The sequence below is a fragment of the Achroia grisella genome, unplaced genomic scaffold, assembly GCF_030625045.1.
Source record: "Achroia grisella isolate CSIRO2021 unplaced genomic scaffold, CSIRO_AGI_Agris_v1 utg540, whole genome shotgun sequence".
NCBI classification, from domain to species: domain Eukaryota; kingdom Metazoa; phylum Arthropoda; class Insecta; order Lepidoptera; family Pyralidae; genus Achroia; species Achroia grisella.
This window is the reverse complement of record NW_026712925.1, coordinates 2,800,079-2,813,371: the sequence shown is the minus strand read 5'-3', so window position 1 is coordinate 2,813,371 and position 13,293 is coordinate 2,800,079. Positions and strand designations below refer to the sequence as shown.

General features: G+C 32.2%; 1 protein-coding gene across 1 annotated transcript in view; it reads right to left on the bottom strand.

Moving 5' to 3' along the window:
* The window catches only part of LOC131847796 (dynein beta chain, ciliary-like), a 54,811-nt gene that overhangs the window by 33,366 nt on the left and 8,152 nt on the right, over positions 1 to 13,293 (bottom strand). Inside the window, exons 8-35 of the mRNA XM_059197447.1 lie at positions 12,849 to 13,022; positions 12,265 to 12,400; positions 11,949 to 12,177; positions 11,228 to 11,419; positions 10,997 to 11,131; positions 10,456 to 10,589; positions 10,200 to 10,205; positions 9,931 to 10,114; positions 8,552 to 8,653; positions 7,851 to 8,004; positions 7,145 to 7,340; positions 6,783 to 6,873; positions 6,204 to 6,453; positions 5,640 to 5,788; positions 5,391 to 5,511; positions 5,182 to 5,322; positions 4,978 to 5,072; positions 4,670 to 4,837; positions 4,391 to 4,560; positions 3,942 to 4,161; positions 3,155 to 3,319; positions 2,754 to 2,927; positions 2,408 to 2,556; positions 2,198 to 2,321; positions 1,325 to 1,570; positions 829 to 1,053; positions 480 to 666; positions 120 to 298 (exon numbers count right to left, since the gene is read on the bottom strand). Of these exons, the coding sequence (XP_059053430.1) occupies positions 120 to 298; positions 480 to 666; positions 829 to 1,053; positions 1,325 to 1,570; positions 2,198 to 2,321; positions 2,408 to 2,556; positions 2,754 to 2,927; positions 3,155 to 3,319; positions 3,942 to 4,161; positions 4,391 to 4,560; positions 4,670 to 4,837; positions 4,978 to 5,072; positions 5,182 to 5,322; positions 5,391 to 5,511; positions 5,640 to 5,788; positions 6,204 to 6,453; positions 6,783 to 6,873; positions 7,145 to 7,340; positions 7,851 to 8,004; positions 8,552 to 8,653; positions 9,931 to 10,114; positions 10,200 to 10,205; positions 10,456 to 10,589; positions 10,997 to 11,131; positions 11,228 to 11,419; positions 11,949 to 12,177; positions 12,265 to 12,400; positions 12,849 to 13,022 (4,496 nt within the window). The remainder of the gene's footprint in view (positions 1 to 119; positions 299 to 479; positions 667 to 828; positions 1,054 to 1,324; positions 1,571 to 2,197; positions 2,322 to 2,407; positions 2,557 to 2,753; positions 2,928 to 3,154; positions 3,320 to 3,941; positions 4,162 to 4,390; positions 4,561 to 4,669; positions 4,838 to 4,977; positions 5,073 to 5,181; positions 5,323 to 5,390; positions 5,512 to 5,639; positions 5,789 to 6,203; positions 6,454 to 6,782; positions 6,874 to 7,144; positions 7,341 to 7,850; positions 8,005 to 8,551; positions 8,654 to 9,930; positions 10,115 to 10,199; positions 10,206 to 10,455; positions 10,590 to 10,996; positions 11,132 to 11,227; positions 11,420 to 11,948; positions 12,178 to 12,264; positions 12,401 to 12,848; positions 13,023 to 13,293) is intronic.

Sequence of the window (13,293 nt, the reverse complement as noted above, 5' to 3'; positions counted from 1 at the left end):
TGATACGGACTTGATATTACAACGTTCAAATGCTGTTCTGTTGTGTTCTTATTATAATATTTACTAATATAGGATCGGCATATCAAAATATTATCAAACATTCTATCCTAACAACTCACCTTTCCAGAGCAATCACAACAAGGTGCTTTGAAAGGCACATGTTCTTCATTTTCTTTGGATATCATTTCAATAGCTTGCTTACTACCAGGCTTGGGGAATACAAGTTTCGCTAGATTATCGTAGAGTTTGCTGAGGTGACGACATACCGCTGGTGGATTGTTCCCATTTGACAAAATATCTGAGACATTTGTAAACTTATGTTTACTAAACATTGTGTATTACTCTTAGCAAACTTAGGCAATTAGTATAACTGTACATCATTGTTGCAGACGAAGTTTTCGATGTAGTGCTACTCAACCTAGTAATATTTTGCTTAACGTGATTCTATTCATAAAAACACAACAGTACTAAGATCATACCCAGCAAATCCGCCGATGAAACGAAGTAAAAACGTGGATATGCCAAACGTTTAGTCTCAAGATAATCATTAAGCGCCTTTTCGCAAAGATTGAGTCCTTTCATTAATTCTTCAAGCTTATCTAGAAGACCTGGTTTATTAGTAGCTTGCACCACGTTAGGAGTTGCACCTATATCTCGTAACAGCTCCTGTATGAAAAACTCCCCATAAAAATAAAATTACCTAAATTATAGATAATTCAAATGATTAAAAAGAAACTTGTTTTTTTTATTATAGGAACAAGTAAATTTTAATAGGAACGGGAAAATACTAGAATTTAAAATTGTTATATGTAGGTATTAAAATCTTGCCTTAAATGTTTTGTCAATGTTATCAAATCTCTTTGAATCTTCAGGCAATTGTGAGCGAATATCATCCGATCCAACAAAGATACTCTCCAAGTACTGCCACTTGCGTTGCACCTCAAACCAGAGCGCAATCACCGCATCGGCTGTTCCCAATTTCTTCTGCCATACAGTTGCCTCCGTTTCGTAGTAGCCAATAAACTTAGATGACATCATGTTTTGCACTTGATTCTAAATAATATTAATTCAAAATACTATTTTAGGTATTACAACAGCTAATTAAAAAATAGGCTGTTTGTTTTAGTTGGTCTAAATTTATTTAGGTAGATGAATCTTTAATGTAGATATGTTATGAGTACAAAATTTGAGTAATGTTAAGGCGTTGCTTCTCAGGATAAATATTATTCTCAAAAGCAACAGAACTAGAGTAAAACAGACAGTACTGTAGTCCTTGACATGTTAATGAATACGAAAGCATAATATTTAAAAAAAATGGTAAAACCTGGTTATCTTCCAGTGTTTCAACTAATTCCTCGCTGGCTTTGGGTAGTTTAATTCCAGTTCTATCATGAGAACTATAATCAAATTCCATGACTGCCCAAGTAGCTTCCAGTTCTTTTAATGTCTTTTCCATAGCTGCTTCCTTTACGGATTTATCTACTATTGTCTTTACTTCCTCTTCATATTTGTGAAGATTTAAAGCTAACAAATCTGCTAATGTTGTATCGTCATCTATGTGGAATTTAACCTGAAATATTAAGAATATAACATAAAATACAATTCTATTAGAAATATATTATACAACAGTATCTTACCTGACTAATGTATATATATGTAATGTAAATAATAAACATTTTATACTTAGAACATATAATAGATCTAGAATATTCTAAAGAATAAATTCAGACAATATAACTGCGCCATCGTAACAATTTTTGTAATTTTGATGAGATGATTGTCTCCGTACAAGCTTCAATTCAATTCCGTTTTCTTTCATTTCTTGTATTGTGTATGGTTTATTCAGCTTCCTAATTTTAATACCAGCGTTGATACACTCCTGAGTTTTCAATCTTCTAAAATCTTGCATTTGATTATATTGCTCACTTTGAACTTCTTCAAGTCCTTCTTTATTATTTATGTTATCTACTAGTTCTACATGAACAAATAAATCCTCCAATGATTTGAAATCATCTAAAATATCTTGTAGAGATACACGACTTGGTACACTGTGTGTGCGTATGAATGATGGACTATATACATGCTTTGTACCGATGGACATGATGTGTGAATGAACTGCTTTCTATGTGAGAAAAAAAATATTTACAATGTCTTCAATACAAAAACAAATTTAAGAAAGGTAAAATGTAAACTTTACTTTAGTTGCCATCATAAGCTCCACCCAATGTCTGTCTTTAATTGCTGGATTCTGAAGATCAGTCACAGCTCGTAGCGATGTCATCAGATTCTTTATTGTAGCTTCTATTGTTATATACGGTTCCCTTCATTATTGAGTAACATTTTGATTACAAGTCTTTATTGTTATAAAACGAAAATTGTTAAAGATAGATAAGAATAGAATACTAACCAAACTCTCATATCTTTATCAAGTTGACGCAGATCTTTGGTAAAACGCTTACATTCTTGATCCATACCATCTGCATCAATTTTCTTCCATGGAGATTTTTTCCAAAACTCAATAGTCCCCATTACCAAATAATAGTAATCCCAGAGTTGCTGATAAATATTATACATAATTTAACACAGTTTAACAAGCATTCTAAAATTATATTTAGTGATTAGAATATAAATAATATTGTCGTATTCCTAATAGAAATTTGCTAAATAGGTGCTAGCACCTAGGTGTACCTATCTCTAAAATTAATGTTAAATATAATGCAATAGGTCGATTGGAATAATTGTGCAAGTTTTACCTTAATTAGTTTAAGTTCTCTACGACATTGCTTAAGATTTTTCTCATCTGGTGGTTGAATATCGAATAATCCGCAAGATTTTTTCAAGCCATCGACAATTTCCTCAAAACCCATTAACTCTTGATTTACTCTATCGATTTGTCGATAAGGCTCTTTACAGGATTCTAAGAACACCTATATTTTTAAAAAGAATTATTAATAAGAATAATTCTTAAGAAGTTTTAAGAAGTAATATTGTAACTCAAGGTTGCAAAACAAAGTGAATTTAAATGTCAAGGAATTATTCAGTGTCCTTGTACTTTATAAATATTTCTATTTAATCCCATTTATCAGATTTAAATCAATTATGTTAACTACAATGATATTAAATTTGTTCTAAAAATGGAAAAAAACAAACTGACCTCCTTTAATCTAAACTGATCCCTGTACATTGTGAGACGTAGGGTGATAAGTGCAACTCGTTTAGCTATTAAAGCGGCTTGTGCTGCCTGTAATGGTGCTACATTGTTCTTCATTACTGTCGCCAACTTTACTAGGTTTCGCCATTTTTCTGGCAATACGTCCAACTGAGGGAAAAATTAAAAACCTTTAACTCTTTTCTTTATATAACTGCAATAATAAAGAAGCAATGACATATAGATATAAACTAGACCAAGGACATTACAAAGTTAACTGCGATGCCCGTAGTAAAGGTTACTTAGAAGGTGAGATAGTTTGTTATATTACTACTCTACCAAGATCGTCATGTTCTTAAAATTATACTTTACCAATGTATACACGGAGTATTGATGAAAACTCGATTCCTTCAGGAGATCCAGTAGGTAAGCAATAACACAAGTAGGCATAAAGTAGATACAAAACGAAACTATTGCATATTAATATTAAACCAACATTAGATAAATGGCGACCCAGCATCTCTTTTTTTTGACAACGATATATCGACATTATAAGATGACTTATGATATGAAGTTGAAATAATTGTCGCGAAAGGCGAAATCATAGGAAGTTCATTCCCGTATTTATAATATTCGTAGCTATAAAATGGTGAAAAACGAACATAAATGATAAAGTTAATTTATAAAATTATTTTAGGTACAAAAGGTATTTTTCAATAATATGTGATACATTCGTGACTACTTTTGTTCCTCTCGTGTAAGACCACCTGCTTTTCTATTCAATTTTAGGTACCTGCTCATATGTCTCCTCCGGAAAATCAACTCCATACTCCTTAAGTACGTCAATGATATCCCTGAGTGGTTCAAACATAAATTCCGTGCCAGCATCCATCTTGGCTCGTACTTCATTAATTACGCGCATAACTTGCAGTAAACCTTCGTAATCATCATCTCCTAAATCCACAGATAGCTCTTTAGAAGCATATGCTATGAACTTTTCTAAATCGTCTAGACTGTAAATGTATTTTTATTTTAATACTATTATCATGCGTAATTAAACTATTCATAGCCAAACTAGTTTACCTACGCATAGTAATAGTATTAAAGACAGAAATTTAATGCTGTTTTTTTTTTGGTGAGACTGTAAATGCAATACAATAAATCCTGCAAACCGTCGGTCGTGAAAATGTGTGCGTAAATTGTGTGTTAATATTAAAGTTTACATATCTACAGATATTGTACCTAGTTTGCACATGGTCCTTGAGATTCTGTTTGTAAAGATTGCTCCATTTACAAATTATATTCATTATCGCTTGATTAAGTCGTTTCAAATCTAATTTCAACCACCCATTGCAGAGGTATTCGGATGGCAATGTTGCCACTTCATCATACATGGAATTATACTTATCAATCTAAAAAAAGCAATATATTTCTAAAATATATTCTGAACACATAGATTGTCACATCTTCCAGAATTCTATAGAATCTAGTTATTATTATACAATATGAAATTTCAGTAACCTCTTTTTGGTATTGTTCAAGTTTTGGTTTTGTCTCAGGGGGCTCGCATCCATTTTCATACTTGTATTTATCAAATTCTTCAGGAGATATTACACGACCATACTTCATAAAACCTGCTAGTATTTCTTGCCGGTCTTCCAGCCATAATGGGGTATATTTCTCATATTTCTAAGATGAAACAATTTCGTATTAACTAATGTAGGTATAATAATCCTACTTAGGAATACTTATCTACTACTTACTACTTCTATTGACTGAATAAAGTTATGTATCATAACTTAGAAATAATAAATATAAACTTGACTTACCGATGCATACTGAACAATACCGTTTATACTGTTTTCAATTCTCTTAAGTATATCATGATAAAGATCGATCACCGCATCTTCATTGGCGATGTCATCTAAATATACGCAATCAATCAATTATTACTATTATAGACATAATTTATCATAATCACATCATTTTCAAATCGTAAAGCATCAAATGATTGTTTATTACTGCATTATTACCTTCGTAAGTAGATATTTGGATAAGAGGATCGATTCTTGGGAACAGTGTAGCCTGCAGGAACATATCCTTCATCATCTCTCTCAAGGTATCATATAAACCACCCTCATCCTCAAAGTCCAATGAAGGCGAGAAATATATATCTAGAATATGAAGTATACGTCGAGAAAAGCGATATTAAAATATATTAAATAATTATATAAGAACTTACCTGGATCCTTAAGTTCTGCAATGACTTCTATAAATGCAACCCTTGGACCTTTTTCTAAATTTGTCTGTACTTCAAATAAATTAACACTAGATTGTATTGCTTTCATAACCTGCTTCGACACCTAAATAAAAACAATGATACTTGTTATGTATTTAAATTTTAAACAAAATACAATATTAATTACATAATACTAACTTATCAGTTAGTGCATCTAAAATTCATAATCAGAAAACAAGTAATGTCACTAACAAGCGAATCCACGTATTGTACGTAAGCCGGCCACCGCGCAGCTCTAAATGCCTCTTCCTCCATCTCCTGTCGTTCGGCATCAATATCAGCTAATTCTTCCGGATCTAAAATTTCTTCTTCTTCCTCTACTGGAGAGTCGACTTCTTCACCTGTACGTAAAAAAATCATACTAAAGATTTTACGAAATATTGAAAGAAACAGCTTTAATACTACTACCGGCTACCAAAGAAGAACAGTTCATTGATAAATAATCTTAATTTATGAGTAAAACTACATTACACAAAAAAGCATTAATTGCTACTATTTTCATAGTTCTTATCACCTTTATCCGATTAAATAGTTTTTACTAATTATTACATAGTATAAAACAAAGTCGCTATTGCTGTCTGTCCGTCCCTATATATGCTTAAATCTTTAAACCTACGCAAGGGATTTTGAAGGTTTTTTTTAATAGATATAGTGATTTAAGAGGAAGGTTTATATGTATAATAGATGTATACCCGGGCGAAGCCGGGGCGAGTAGCTAGTAAATAATAAATAACTAAAATAAAAAAAAATTCTTACCCGCATCCCGCCTTTCTTGTCGTTCAAGTTTCTCTGCAGCTTTGGCTTCTCTCTTTGAACGTCGTGCCTCTCTCCTTTCAAATTTTATATGGGCAGCCACCTCTTTCTCTCTCTGCCTTTCTTCCTTAATAATTCGTTTTTCTTCGCGACGCGTTAATATTTCTTGCAGTTTTGCCGCACGTGCAGCTTTTTCATCTTGGTCTAGTGTTGCTTCATCTACTTCTTCTAATTCTTCTTCCTCGTCATCAGACTAAAACATGTAAATATTTGCTACGTTGTCGATCATTTCCGCAGCGAACGCGATACAGGTCTTTTCTTTGGTATTATTTTCACACGTTGGGTTACACTATTAAAATTTTCATACGGATCCGAAATGTTGATGATAATATTATGTAGACTATATTTATTGGGGATAATGTCGGATTCTAATGGTAAAACCATTTTTCAAAACGATCCAGTAATTTTGGATTGTTTGTTTGCATTGATATAAATGCAAACAAACAATCAAATCTTTCTTCTTTAGAATATTGGTACCTACAGATTATTTATTTAAATAAAACATTTATAAATACTGCAAACCTCCTGTTCTTCTTGAATATTGAAGAATAATTTATAGTTCTCCTGCAATATATTTTGAAACTCAGCATGACTATCTAGTATTTTTTCTCTCCTGTAAAAATTAAATTTTAATTATACTTTTATTATTTGATTGATATATATATATGAAACATTAGGACTATGTTCATAAATTCAAAATATATATACATATATCCCTTATACATCGTTTTTCGAGTGCTTCACTCCCAATTTATAATGTTATTCCACTAAAAGTACACATCTACCAGTTTAGTTCAATATTCAAATTTTTCAAACTTTATTCACGTTTATTTACAATTTTATCCGTTTTAAAAGAGATAAAAGATAATTTAAGAAAACCATACCTGTTAATAAATCTAGACTGTCTCTCTGCAACAGCAAGTAGCTCCATCTTATCCGGATTATGTTTACGGTTATGCAATGGCTTGTCTCCCCATGCAGCAATGTTGGCTAATCCACGTTTCACATTGTTCTGTGCGGTCAATACGCGCTCTTGCAGCGTATTTATCGCCGCGTACACCTCCGCCATCCATTCAGTGACTGAAGGAATATTACTATACTATACTATATTAGTGATCACTACATAAATTGGGTACAGTTAATGTAGTTATTTAGTTTATTTTTTTCATAATTTGCAGATACCTTAAATGATAACGTTATGGTCCTTAAAAGGTAAATTACGAGTATGTTTGGTGATATATGTGTATGTTCAAGGGCAAGTTTTTGTTCACACGACTACCACTACCTTCTAAAGGCGGGTTTTATTCAGTTATTTAATCGTATATAAGGAACATATTTGGCCTTTAAGGCAAGTCATAATTTTTTATCACTATCCTTACCTTCCAATTCCAATATCAGTACAGATTAGAAAAACTGACAAGAAACTCAACTCGTTAGTATTTATTGGATAATTGTGTCATGTACATACACATTCGATATGTGAAATTTTCGAACTAAACATTTTTTATTATTATTATTTCACTGCTGAATCTCAAAATAGTAGAAGTATTTTAATATCGAGACAGTTAATTTAAATAAAAATATTCTTACAGTCATCATTCCAAGTGAGTTCCTCCACGCCGCGGCCGAGGAGTTGGTCAATCGCAGATATTTCCTTCTCAATGAGAGCCACTTCTGTTTCGTGACTGCCCTCGCGGATGGCATTGTACCACGAGATCGCACGGTTCAGGCGGTTCATGTCATACTGATTAGTAAATAAAAATAAAATTTAATTTTATAATTTGATGAGTTTCAATTCCTAGTAGACATATAAATGATTTTTTACTTAGATATCACGGGGCTTAATTTATTTTTAAATAGTTTTTACTATCTTTACATCAATACCCAATACTACGTACCTCAGATAACTGCCATAAGCCTCGTTAAGTATAATTTTGTTATTGCCTATTTTTTTTTCCTAGATTTAAGTTTCGAAAATGTTAGTTTTGTTATATAATGGAATGGAAAAACAAGCTGGTTATGGATCTTATGATAATTGAAAACCGTCATCGTATGACGACTTCATATCATCATATGGCTTCCATGATATCACCTATTCTTTATCAATCCAGAGGACTAAGGTACCTATCTTATTTAGGTAGCCTTCTTATCTTGAAATTTTACTGCCCCATCACATCCTTCAATCGAAATATACCTTCCAAAGCAAACTGCTTACAGGCTGAATTGAGTAACATTCAAAAGATCGATTAATTGTAATACAATAGCTAAAATAAAAATCATGTAAGTATTACCTGTAATTTTTCATTTCGAGCGTACAACTCAAGTCCTTCAGGTGGTACACCCTGTTTATCCAAATATTTCATATATCGTAGTTCCCGTAGTAACATTACCAACTGTAAAATAGACGCCGAGAATATTAAATAACAAAACTAAAAAAGTACACGTGATCAAATCAGGTCTGTATATGAACTTCACACCGTCACATCACTACTCATCCCTAATGGCCACCCCATTTGGGATGACAGTCGTGACGTGACGAGACGTTAGAGGCATCATATACATATCGACATGTGGTGGTTCTGTCGACATCACGCAAGTAATACTTATTTATGAATATAAATGTTTGTCCTAGAACAGGAATCGAAATTACGACCATCGGAAGTAAAGCGGTGTACCACTGAGGCTGTCAATATTATATTAATATACAAAGTTATGACCACATAGAACATTCATGCAATAATAACCCAGAACAATTCACATAGCTCTATCTAGTCCCGAGCTAAACAACTGATGAAAATACATGTTTAAGGATTCCTATTTACATTATGTACATATTTTTGTAAATCTAGACACGCGGTAGCGTGTTAAGCCGAGTTTCAAGTAACTGGCGAGCAGCACCGTGTGTATATTTACACGAACCGTTTGGAGCCACTTTTGACCCCCTCATAACTCAAAAACTCTTTCACATAAACCTGTCAAATTTGGTTCATATATTGAGACTTGTGAGATAAATATGTGTTCCAAATTTCATAAACATATCTCAAACGGTTATTTAGATATTAACGTCCAAATATCGTCATTTTTATCACTGATCAACTATACATCAAAATTATAACCCACTTCCAGATGACCTAGGAAGTTCAAATTTGGCATGTAGATAGCCTAAGGTCTAACTTGGCTAGTTTTCATATACGAAATATACTGTAGCCTTCGCACAAACCTTTACAACAGTTACTTGTCGGTTCCTATTTTATTATTAGTAGTAACTAGCAATCGAAAGTAATAATTGGTATATGAGAACTGGCCAAGTTAGACCTTAGGCTACAGTATATTATCCTAAGTTATAAGAAGAAATGATATTATATATTGTTATAAATACATTTCAGGACATACCATTGAACTTGGCACCCATTTAGATCTCACCTCTTTTGTCGTAGAAGTCAACAATCAAGGCATATATCATAATATTAAACTCGGCTATCATTTCACATTTATGTTTTTTATGGGATAGGTATATACATAATATAGGTACATAGAAAACACCCAGACAAATACAAACAATCATACTCATGAATTTTACTTTATTATGTTTGAAACGAATCCGCGACCATTATAATTATGGCGAATAAACCGCTCAACCTCTATGCAAAATAATAATACTTAAGTTCACCTCTGGACTGAAGTTGTTTCTGACAAACGGCGGGTCCCTGTATATGAGATTCTTAGCGAGGTGCAGTTTGCAGGTGGCCGGCACGGTGGCGCACCATTGTTTGAACTGGCGATCCTCCAGCGCGTTCAGATAACCAAGCATCTCATTGTGTTTTTGCTTCATATACACTGCATTCATATACATACTGCATATAAAGAAAACAATCGATTACTTGCACAGTTTCATTTGTCATTTCAAAATTCTTTTCTCTTCTTTTATAAACCATTTACACAATTCTTTTTTATTGTTACAACATACATATTTGGTTTTTCAGAATAAAGTTATAAATTACCGATATAAAAATGTGTTTTATCGTAGTATGAAATTAATAATTGCATTTTTGATAGGCAATTTTAACGTGAAGTTGAGATATACTAATTAAAATCTATTATCTAATTGATACCCAAGATTATCATAGTTATATTTATCCTAACACTGTACCTGCTACATTAAACATTACGACAATATTAAAGGAAGTGTACTCACGGATCTTCAAATAAAATGAAGTCTTCCATAGGTCCCTGAAGTCGTCTGCGTAGTTTATGAATCCACCAAATCATTCCGGCGACCGGAGGCAAGTACGGGTCTACCATCGGGCGCTCAGGTCCTTTGGTTAATTTCTACAAAGTCATAATATAACCACTTCATAGAAGTAAATCTTATTTTATTTGTTTACCGGGTATTAATATATAGATATATTATAAAGGTAAATAAAGGTATAGGTACATTTATAATTTTAATATGGACTTGTATAATATCGTATGATACTCGCATTACCGTAGACAACCAAACTCCAAGAAGCAAAAAATATGATAACATTTATCATGAATGGAAACTTCATTCAACTGCATTAGCACAGGTACATTTTTTCCTATTGTATTGACAGTAAAATCGTACATTACAGTTGGAAAATTACAACAAAATAACAATATCATTTATTACTGAAGATTTTAAAAGCGTACAAATAACTAAAGATTTAAATTAATAAATAAAATAATTTTAACTATTTGGACGAAATAGTACTTACAGACATTTCTTCGTCATAAATTTCCTTCACGTCATCTAAATTTGAATGCATAAAATCCAAAAGTTTTGATAGTTTCGGTTTTAATTCATTTTTAATAATAGAACGATGAAATAAGTCCCCAATGATTTGAAAAAACTGAAAATGATAAAATAGTAGTATGTCATCTCAGTTATCTACAAAAAAAATTCAACTTTAAACATTATTAAAGTAAAAAGACAATAAGTTATTTACTTTAAAAAAATGTTCTAAATTGTGGCACTCGTCCAACCCTTGCGCAAACAATGAAGCTAGTCTCCTGTCGACATCTTCAAGCACGCGCATGTGTTTCTCATAATCAGCCAAGAATGAGTCGTCTTCAGGATCTGCCGGGTCGTAAGTTATGTTTCCCAAGTTTTGATATATCGCGGTATATTCTTCCAATATCTACAAATTATATTACAAAATAAAATAAAAAAAAATTATGTTGATAGTTATCTATGGTAATGGTAATGAAAACGAAAGAACGAAATACATAAAACTTCTTTAATAATGGAAATTTGATGTGACACATTGGGGCGGATAAAATTCCGACAACATATGCTTGTGAAAATGAGTTTTTTTTAATTTATTATTAATATCAAGAATATAATTTAAAAAATTGGCGGACAAAATGAGGTACAAAAAGATTATATACAGAAATAAGCCAAATATATATATCGAAAAGAAAAAACTGGTCTAATTTGAGTATTTGGAGTTAGTGGGGTGATTTTATACAGAGGCAATGTTCCCTACATTGCAGCTTCAAAAATACTTCAGTTAGTTAATGGACGCTGGTACTCACAACCATCTTATGTAACGCAATGTATGATAAATATATGTTCAGTAATAGACGATTTAAATGAGTTGTGATGATATAAATAAAGTTTTGTCTATTTTTGGGATGGAACGATTCAGAGAGATTAACTTGACATACCTTAACGCATTCTGTACTAAGGATTTTCCCTCTCAATCCACAGAATTCAACTTTTTCTAATTTAAGTATCTCAACTGTTGCTGATAGAATTTCCTCGATCATTTTAAGCCTTTTCATATAAACATTAAACCTCATAAAGACACGATCAAAGTCGAAAGACCAACGGACAGGCATAACTCCTGGAGGGAAAAATGTATGAACTTTGTCCCGATTTATTTCATATGTTTCACTGAAAAAAAAGAGTTACAATGATGATATTTTATTGAAATTTTGTTCTAAGAAATCAGAATAAGTAATTTTTATATTATATTCTTACATGAAGTGATTCAAAATACTGATAGCCTTTCTAATTTTCAATATTTGTTCGTCAGCTTCTCCTTGGAATATTGAAGCAGGGTCAATAGAATTTGTGCATTGTTGTATGACTAAATTGCATACTTCACGCAGTAGAGCTAAAAGTATAAGAATATTAATATTAGTCAATTTTAGTTTTTTTTAATGTGTATGTACTGACGCATGGAATCTTCTATTCTGTAATAACAACTTATTTTTATTTATTTAACTTAAGTGCAAAAGGTAGGTCAGTACATTTACCGGACTTGGTCACATTTTCTATAATATGTAAAATGATCACTGAAGATTGTTCTTGAGTTTCTCTTGACGAATGAGATGTCTCGAGACTATTGTTTAATCCAAGGAACTTTACATCCTTGAGATAACAATGACCACTTCCCACCAAATATATATATATATATTATCTTGTATAGGCAGATGTGTATTATTCGTATTGATTATATGAAGTCAGTTAAATAAGTGTCATCTTATTTTAGGCTTAGGTAAATGTATCATCATGTATGTAGTGTGTAACTGAGATAATGAAATGACTATCCTCATACTCACGTATAAGTTTTTCTACATTACTGTAATATCTGGAGTTGCCCCAAAGCAGGCCAATACAGTGAAACATTGGACGTATCAAATATTTAGAATCAGCAAAATCAGTGGCTTCGAAGCTTTCAAAATGTGTTATCAATGGTTTTTGATATACATAAATATCACGGCATTCAACAATGGCTGAAAATAATTATAATTTACCAATTATTTATAACAGCCCGTAACGTATATATAGGGGAGAACAATTCTTAACTTCTGAACTAATGAACTCATTTTTACTTCACAATAACAAGCTACGAGTGTACGTTTAATTGGCGCATTTTAAGGAGGCCGGAGTACACTCCGGCCTCCTTAAAATGCAATCAATGCGACAAGCGAATGGCATTGTCAGCACGGGTTGTAGGATTCAAACTGCATAATGTGAATCCACCGTGAGGCCTCGGGGAGGGCA